Source organism: Trichechus manatus, unplaced genomic scaffold (assembly GCF_000243295.1).
Source record: "Trichechus manatus latirostris isolate Lorelei unplaced genomic scaffold, TriManLat1.0 scaffold00058, whole genome shotgun sequence".
Lineage (NCBI taxonomy): Eukaryota > Metazoa > Chordata > Mammalia > Sirenia > Trichechidae > Trichechus > Trichechus manatus.
Genome location: NW_004443994.1, coordinates 15,807,869 through 15,817,792, shown reverse-complemented (window position 1 = coordinate 15,817,792; position 9,924 = coordinate 15,807,869). Strand labels below are relative to the sequence as shown.

At 36.1% G+C, this 9,924-nt stretch overlaps 1 protein-coding gene across 1 annotated transcript in view; it reads left to right on the top strand.

Annotated features, from left to right (window-relative positions):
• PLPPR5 (phospholipid phosphatase related 5) overlaps nucleotides 1–9,753 on the top strand; it is a gene marked incomplete at its 5' end in the record, with an annotated part of 83,354 nt that extends 73,601 nt beyond the window's left edge. The window contains one exon of the mRNA XM_023733351.1: nucleotides 8,140–9,753. Within this exon, the coding sequence (XP_023589119.1) occupies nucleotides 8,140–8,172 (33 nt within the window). The remainder of the gene's footprint in view (nucleotides 1–8,139) is intronic.
• Between the last annotated feature and the right edge of the window lie 171 nt (nucleotides 9,754–9,924).

Genomic DNA, 9,924 nt, shown 5'->3' with positions numbered 1-9,924 from the left:
TGGACCACAGCTACCACAGCCTTCACCAGACTGAGTCCAGTACAGCTAGATGGTGCCCAGCTACCACCACTGACTGCTCTGACCGGAATCACAATAGAGGGTCCTGGACAGAGCTGGAAAAGGATGTAGAACAGAATTCTAACTCACAAAAAAAGATGAGATTTACTGGCCTGACAGACTGGAGAAACCCCGAGAGTATGGCCCCTGGACACCCTTTTAGCCCAGTGGTGAAGCCCCTCCCAAAATTCACCATTCAGCTGGGGATTGGACAGCCTCATAAAACAAAACAGGACTGAGGCATAGCAGTACAGGTACAAGGATTAGAAGGCAGGAGGGGACAGGAAAGCTGGTGATAGGGAACCCAAGGTAGAGAAGGGACAGTGTTGACATGTCATGGGGTTGTTAACCATTTTCATTGGGAAATACGTGTACTAACTGTTTAATGAGAAACTATTTGTTCTGCAAACCTTCATTTAAGGCACAAAAAATAATAATAATTATCTATGTGAGATCAAATTGACAACAGCAACTCTAAAGGTTTGATGGGAAGCCTAGGGGACAGTAAGTTGAAGCATAATGGTGATGGAATAATGTGAAAAAGGATAGTGAGAATAGCAGCACAACTGGAAGAATGTAATCGATGTCACTGAATTGTACATGTAGAAACTTTAAAAATGGTGTAACTTTGGCTGTGTGTATTTTCACCAAAAAAAAAAGTCCTCAAGTTCGAGAAGGAAGAATGTTGACATGTCATGGGGTTGTTAACCAATGTCATAAAACAATATGCGTACTGACTGTTTAATGAGAAACTATTTGTTCTGTAAACCTTCATTTAAAGTACAATAAAAACATTAAAAAAAAAAAAGATTGGGAAAATTCAATATGGTGACGCTTTGTAGTGTGAAGGAAATGGAAGGACAGGAGGTAAATTGGGATTTCTACATTTCTAACATGATTGGTGGTTGAGACTATAGCTGTGAATATGGGACAGAATGATGGTAGAAGTGAAGGTCATTGGATTTAGGGAGGTTAAGAAATTTAAAGGGCAGAGTGCATAGATACTCACATCCACCAAACACTATCAACAGCCTTACATGGAGTTTCATGTCAATAAGTTTGGAAAACCCTGAGTTATAGTGAAACAGAAGTCCTTGCTGCAGGTCTTCTCAACTTTAGTGTGATAGTATGCATTGAGAAGTACTAAGAGAGGAAGGTACTGTGCAGTTGTCCCCAAACATGTTTTGAATACAAAGATATATTTTTGGAAAATTGTTCAGGGTTACTGGTCCTTGAGATAATACTGTTTTACTAGTGAAAGGATTGCATTAAAAAATAAAAATAAAAAAACTGATTTTAGATGCCTGCTAATGCTTACTTTGCAAATCAATCACTTTTCTAAGTCTTTAGGACAGTGATTCTCAGACTGATGTGAAAGGGAGACAGTCCCTTGTGGTACTTGTTAAAAATGCAGGTTTCTGGAATATACCCCAGAGATTCTGATTTTGGAGTAGGAGTCCTGGGTTTGGGCCTGGGGATCCACACTGTAACAGGCAGCTCATGTGATTCAGTTCCAGAGCAAGCACTTCACCTGGATCCAACTGGGCCCGCAGAGTTTCTGATACCATGGTTATCAGTATTGGCTGCACATTAGAATCATGCAGGGAGCCTTTAAAATCCCTAATGCCCTGGCCATGTCCAGACAAATTAAATCTCTAGTCTCTAGGATATGACCCAGGCATCAGTATTTTCTAAAGCTCCCACATGGTTTCAACATGCAGCTAAGGTTGAGAAACAGTGGTCCTACAGATTTGTTGTGGAAAGCCTTAAGCTTCTTTGTCTCCTCAGGACTTAGAAATAGTTCATAAGATCTGTAGCTAATGCTCTAGTAAAAGCTGGGCCTGCCTCTGCTTTAATTAACTTATCAGTGAAAACCACCTAGAGATTTCTCCTTTCTCTAGAGGGAACATATTCTCTCAGAAAGTAGCTTTTAGCCCCTCTTCCTTTCCCTTATAGTACAAAAAGGAAATTCCTGAGTGGAAACAAAACTCTGAACTAATATAAAACTCTAAAGTGAAATAGAATCCCACTAGAGCAATAAAAAGGATTCTGGAAAATCCTTTTTTTCCCAAGAAGGCAAGTCACTCTGGTTCTGTCACATTTTAGCTTTTGTGTCTCCATATCCCCAACTTCTTAAAACAATAGGAAATTGCTTAACATGAGTTTTACAATCAATTTCGCACACTCTCAAGTCCAGATTTCTCTGATAGTTTCTTCTTAAGCAGACCTAACATTATTTTTCTTTACTAAAATACTCACCAACTTGAGTAGCATCTGGGGTCTTAAAAGCCTGTGGGCAGCCATCTAAGATACTCCACTGGTCTTGCCCCTTCGGGAGCAAGGGAAAATGAAGAAAACAAGATACATGGAAAAGATCAGCCCAAAGGACTAATGGACCACAACCACCACGGCCTCCACCAGACTGAGTCCAGTACAACTAGATGGTGCCCAGCTACCACCACTGACTGCTCTGACAGGGATCACAACAGAGGGTCCCACACAGAGCTGGAGAAAAATGTAGAACAAAATTCTAACTCACGAAAAAAGACCAGACTTACTGGCCTGACAGACTGGAGGAACCCCAAGAGTATGGCCTCCGGACACCCTTTTAGCCCAGTAATGAAGTCACTCCTGAGGTTCACCGTTCAGCTAAAGATTAAACAGCCCCATAAAACAAAACGAGACTAATGGGGCACAACAGTCCAGGGACAAGGACTAGAAGGCAGGAGGGGACAGGAAAGCTGATAATAGGGAACCCAAGGTTGAGACGGGACAGTGTTGACGTGTCGTGGGGTTGTTAACCATTGTCATAAAACAATATGTGTAATAACTTTAATGAGAAACTATTTGTCCTGTAAACCTTCATCTAAACTACAATTTAAAAAAAAAAAAGAGTCTGGATTTGGAGAAAGATAAAAAAAAATAATACTCACCAACTTCACAAACTATCATGAGGAAACTTGAGTCTTAGAGCACATACTTCATGTGTTACTGCTTTTCTCCTTTCCTTTCCTTTTCTATTGCCCTCCTCAAAGAACACATGAATGAAGGAAGGAAGCAAGTAGCAAAATAAAGAGGGCCAATATTTTGGAGTATGACATTCTTCTTACCTCCCCTTGATAAAACATAGGCTGTGACTACACAACATTAAAATTGCTGATTGATTTAATTATAGGACCACAATTCCTTAACCAAAATCCTTAGTGATGGGTGATTTTCAGGATTCAAAATATTTTATATTTTAAAAAGAAAGTACTATGTATTTTGTTACATAAGCATGGTCTGGTGTAGGATCTTAAAAATCAAAGACATCACTATGTCTGCACCAAAACATAAAGAGTATAAATTGCCTCACATCAGTTCAGGTCAAGTTTTTGCCACTAAATGAATTTGTACTAATCTTATGAAAAAAACAGTTGGGTTTTAAAGGTTGTTTTTTATTTGGATACTGTAGTTGTAGGTAAAGAATTATGTGCTTATTGGTTAAATAAACGGTGACTCTTTTTTTAAATTCCAACCAATTATGGAAAAATGTTTTGGTTTCTTTTCTCTCTCTCTTTTTTTTTTTTTTTTTTTGCTTTTTAGCTTAATTCTATTGCTTGTATAAATAACTGTAAATGAATAGTATATATGTTTGAGGAACAAGAACATTTATGTATGTTTCATTTAATTTCAATAACACTGCATTCAGACAGGTATTATTCTCAGTTTACAGATAAGAAAATTGGGGTTTGAAAAATTAAATTGCCTGTAAAAAGTTAAGTTGTGACAGACCCCATATTCAAGCACTTGACATTTACACTACTTGACTGCAGAGTCCACTGTACCACACAACCAATACCAACAGAGCCAAAGACATAAATATATCTAGGTTAACAAACCAAACCAAAACCAATGCCTTCAAGTCAATTCCCACTCAAAAAAGATCTTCATACCCATCTTTAAGGAAAGTAATTGGAAGAATATACTATAAACTACCTCAGAATTTCTTCTAACAATATAACAGCGTAGCACTGTGAATAAACTATTACTTTGTTCAAATAAATATTTAAATAAACATTTCATTAATACATAAAACACGTATTGTAGGTGTCCAGAAACCAACGTACTGAGAATAGTCAAGAAGAAAATTTGAAGGGAAGGTCCTTTAAAGACTGTCTTGCAAGGCTCTTCAGCTGGATAATGGGAGTAAGCCACTGCGAACACCTTCAGTTAAGGCGATAAACGTATGTGCGCAATAGCGCACTGGGGTTGGACTTGATTTGCAAAACTATGGCAAATACAGAAAAATGTCTCCTTCTGTGCAGGTTTCCATTACAACCAAAAGAGATTTAGGAACTAGAGCTTATTATTATTATTATTTAGCTTTCAAATATATTTTATTTTTTCACTGAATTTTTACTCATTGATGAGAGTTTAGAATTTCTCAACCAGATTGCTCTTAATAATGGCTTTTCTAGTTTTCCTGTTTTAACTCGGAACACTTCCCCGGGGTGCTCTTTTTGCATTTTCTTCTATGTTTTCCAAGAGGAGTAGGTGAGTAGCAGATTTCATCAGGTGGCAAGTCATCACCAAATTTTCATGTCATAAATAAATGACAGTTTTGTTTTAAATAACATTTTTAAAAAGAATTACAGAGTATAATTTCTACAAATGAGATGTAAATACTAGAGTTTTTTATGCAGCAGTTAGAGCTTTAAAAATCGACAGTCTTCAGATTTACTGAGTTTAAGAATCCAAAACTACTTTTTAGAAACAAATTATTTTTCCATGGGACCCCTGCACTCAAGGACTGGACTTAATATTTCGCTCCCTGGTTTGCTGTGGACTTGAATGAATGCTTTCTAATGAGTGTTTCATGTAGCATATTCTAATCTTCAGGTCATTCAGTTCAAACTCTGTCATCTCCACGGTAAGCCTCCGTATGTGTAATTGCTGAAGGTACTGGTAATTGTTGTGCTGATACATTATGTGACCACTTTCTTCTTGTGATTCTGATTTAAACTTTCATGCATGAGTCTTTGGTTTGCTTATTCCCTGTTTGAACTGTCATCTACTAATAAGATTTAATATTGCTTATTTAGAATTCAGCCAGATTAAAAGATGAAGTTCCTTGTCAGACAGTTAGATTACCTCACAGGGAGTCTGTTCCTCAGGAAAGGGGGTCTGAAAATATAAAATGCAGTTCATATTTTTTATGCTACTAAAAAAAATGCGATGGGGAAATGACCAGTATCATAGCTCCCCCCCCATAGGAATTATGTTGTCTATGTATATTTCACAGTACTCATTAGCATACCTTGCTAATGTAATTTTTACAATTTAGAATCGTAGAGTTTTATAGGTAGGAAGGGCTTAGCGTTTATCTTGCCCCTTCTCTAGATTCCTTCAGGGAAACCCATTGCTAAGCTAGAATTAGTCTTATATTTAAAAGCCTGCTGAAATAAATAACCCATCGTCCTCATTCTATAGTATAGGTTCATTTGTTCTTAGTGAAGTTAATGAATAGATGGCTCCTGTCCCTTCTGCGTACTCCTTTCATATACTTAGAACCTATTACTCAATTTCCCTTTAATTTCTTTTTCCTATGTACAGTCAGTTCAGTGTTTCATTTTCGTCTGTTTATCTCTCTGCTAACAATGACCGCCTTTAAATGATGAGCCTGGAGCAGGATCCTTCTAATTCAGGTCTAATAGGAAAAAATCATCTGGAAGGTTAAATTTAAGTGGGATCTGAAATAGAAAGGGTGCTAGTCTGAAACAGCTAGAATTTCCCCTCAGAGACCTGAGATCTAAAAATATAGTTTGTCTGGACACAAATTCTTATCCATGTAGGTTAACTTAGTAATGATTTGGTATAAGGAAAAAATGGTAATATATTTTTGAATTTATGGGCAGTGAAAGGAAGATGTAGTGGCAACCCAACATGTGATTTTAATTACCGAGGCTGAATTCCATTATTTTCCAAGATCTCAACAGCACTTAGATTTTAATGCCTCATTACAACCTTGTTTGGGACAGTCCTGATACACATGGACAGTCCCTGTGTATTATTAGCTCCTCCCTTTCCCCTTAGTATATCCAGGGTTAGACAATAAATTACAGTCACACTATAGTCATTGCACATTCGTCCTCACTCTCTCCAGCTTGCACTTGTATGCTTGGTTTTTCCTCTGCTTGTGTTTTGCCTTGCATTGATCATCAGTGATTTGTTTCTGATCACGACTCTGCTTTAGTAAGGTCTTTTAATATTTCAATTGTGTATTCCAGGGTGATGGTTGTCCCCTTCACTTCGGATCATTTTCAGCTAATTTAATAAGCCTTTTGGATACTTCATTATCCAGGTCAAGGACGAGAACATTGATACCTAAGCCAGGGGCCTTTGGAGCACTGTCCTTTTTTCCCCCGTCAGTTTTTATCTCCTTTCCTCTCTGCACTGTCACTTTTCATCCTTTCCCTACCCTCCAGTTACCACTGACCGATTAATCTTCAGTTTATAACTTAACGTCTTTCAAGCAATTACTGTGTGCTAGGTCCTGTCCAGAGGTGTGACACTTCTGTCAGCTTTGTGCTAAAACACTGTGTATCAGATTGTATTTTCTCAGTTCATAGTTTTCAAATCCCCGTGGGGCCACTGGAAATAAAACTATTTCGACAGTTCTTAGGGTTTTGATTCAATCATAGTGCATTATATAACTCTGACAAGTCTTTTTTGTCCTGAAGTCATGCTTGCATTTTTGTAAGGAAAACTCAAGAAAGCTTACAGATGAGCTACGGAATTTCCCAACATTTTCATCTTGTTTTTTTATGGGAAATTAAAGTTTCTAAACTCTTATTAGGAGCTAGTGAAAAAGTAAGCATGCTCTGTTCACTACTAATTCTTACTAATATTGTTTTTCCTCGAGGTTTAAGTGGTCAACCCTAAAAATAAGCGGCCTAAACAGTAGTCAATGATAACCTTCTAGCTATGTTTTAATATACATAAATTCAGTACAAATGAATTTTAATTTATTCATACCAATTTAAATATGTTTTAGCTAATTAAAATGCTTTCTTTTAACTTGAAAAGATCTACAAGTATGTACAAGAAGTCTCATGGCATATATTCATTATATGAAGTTCTATTTATGGTATCTTTATAGTATAAAGAGTCAGTATAGCAACATGATAAAGTTAACTAATAACACTGAATTGCACATGTGAAGAATGTTGATATGGCAAAAATTTTGTCACATATATATTTACCACAATAAAAATAAAATAAGATAAAACAAAGGAAAAAAAAGATTCAATGTAAATACTACTGTGAGGACATTCAAAGCAGGTAATGTGATGATCAAACCCTTTTATAATGCTGCTGTTATTGGTGGGGGCTATCACTAATGTTAGATCTTGATATAACTCTATATGTGGCATGATTAATTGTTATATACATTTTTCACTGTAATAATTTCAGCACCATGAGATGCCCTGTTGCATGCTTAAATCCATTTAAAAATTAGACATTCCACAGGTTTCCTCGTACACAATTGTGTTACTTTTGGGGACAAAAAACGGCTCTGTAAAGAATTATATGGTTGAGGTAAACAACAGAGATTGCAGTCTGGAGTCTGAATTCATGCATCAAAAATGAAGTGTGTTTAAGAAGCTTTTTGTCAACTAGCAAATGCCATTTCAGTCTGAGCATTTCACCACCTCATTCTATGCCATCTGTCTCACAGGGCACAATTAATCTGAAACCCCAACATGCAGCATTAAAATCTCATTAACAATGAACAGAATATTAACATGTCTGGCGTTGCCATTTTTATCTTTCCAAATTTCAGTGTTAATTTGGAATAAAGCAGATATAACATTTTATTCTAGCTGCTTAATTAAGAACCTTGCCTAACATATACCATTAGCAGCTAAAATTATGTAATAACATAGAATTTAGTTTAATAACGCTGTATGTTTTTGCAACTTGAGCATATATGGATTATAGTGTTGCATTAGGCTAGCAATTATTTGTAAAAGCACTAAACATTTTATAAAACCCATTTCCCCAAGACTCTGACTTTGCAATTCTTTTTTCTTTTTGCAGAACCACATCACCGCCTTCGCAGAAGTCACATGATATTGAAGCAGATGGTCTTTCCCTGCATTGGACATCATCCCTTTTCACCATCCACTCATAGCGCCCAAAGTTTGTTTGATCACAAAAGAAGTTTTTAAAGTCATCTAATAATTTTTATAATTTTAAAATCAGTGTCAACCTATCTGTTTCCCCCACTAGACTGTGAGCTCCTCGAGGGCAGGATGGTGTCTTTCTTCTTTGAATCCCTACCACCTACAACAATGCCTAGCACAAAGTAGGTGTTCAATAAAAAGTTGACATCCAAATGAACAAATTAATTCTTAAATAAGACATTCACTTTAGTTTCTCACAGCATCATTGTAACTATGTGAAAAGAATCCTCTATATGATTCATATTTGTATAAGAAGACCCTCCATTTGGGATTTCTTATAAAAGCTAGTTAAGCTTTTTACTTTTTCATTTATCTGTTCAGCAGTATACCATAGTTAATTTGAAGTGGACTTTGAAAGTCATGGGGGTTTTTATTTTATAATTCAGCATGACATTATTTCCATTCTAACAGATTTCAGTGTGTGAAATTACTTTTAGAAAGTATGTTCTATACTAAAATAATGTTTGCACATTATATTATGCTATATTTCACTTAAAATACCATTCATACTATACATTCTAAGACTGGTGCTTCTGCTTTTGAAGGGGAAAAATGCCAATTTTTACTGTAATAAGTAATGTATCATAATTAAAAATTATTTATTTGGACTTTTTTTCTGAAAATTGTGGTTTGATTGTAGACTTACAGTTTTTGAATGCAGGCAGTATTTAAGATAGTTTAAATGAGTCAATTCAGCAATGGTACACATTACTGAGCAATCTTCTCTTGGTAACAGTGTCTCAAGAGTAGTTAAAGGCTCCATTCTTAGGCTTTTTCACTAGTCAAGATTCCATGTAGTTTAAATGGGAAAGAACCACACCTTGACACATAATTTACATTGTATGAAATGGTTAGCTTATTTTACTTTTCATTTGTGTAGTACTTTATAGTTTACAAAGTACATTTACATTCATTATTTCACTTAACCCTCAGAATTACCCCATGTAAATGTTAAGAGTATGGCTTTAGTTTTATAGACAAGAAAAATGAAACCAAGACAGGGTAAATAACAAGCCCAATTCCACACAGCAAGTAAGAGGCAGGGTTAAAACTTAAATTCAGGTGTTCTGGCCCCAAACTAGTATTCCTTTCAACTATGCCACAGCTGCCATATTATTTTGAACACATCGAGGCCTTTCGGAGGTCAGTAAAGTCCTTTAAAACTACCTAAGTTTTAACAAATTAAGAAATGCCAAAATAGAATTACAAAAGCTATGTGGTATTTTAATAATGAACACTTTTAAGATATGCAAATATATAATGATCTATTTATAATTCTATTTAATAATAATGTCAAGCGCCTGGATGTGAGGCCCTTTATCAAGGCAAAGCCTACATCAAATGGCTCTCTTGCCACCCTCATCCTTGGTCCCCAAACCCCAACCCTTCAGGAGAGGTCCCAAGGAACATACCTTATACCGAGCATTGGGAATTAAGGATGAAAACCGTGATAATACAAGGAAGATGAACTGGACTATGAGAAAGTCGTTAAATATACTTTTCAACAATAACTGCAATCTTTAAAACCACCTTGAGTAGCTCAGGCTTATATGAGCAGTAGTTAATTGACTGAAATGAATCTTTCTAAACTTGACAGTATTACAGAAAATAAACCTTTAGCTTTCTTCTTTAATTTCAA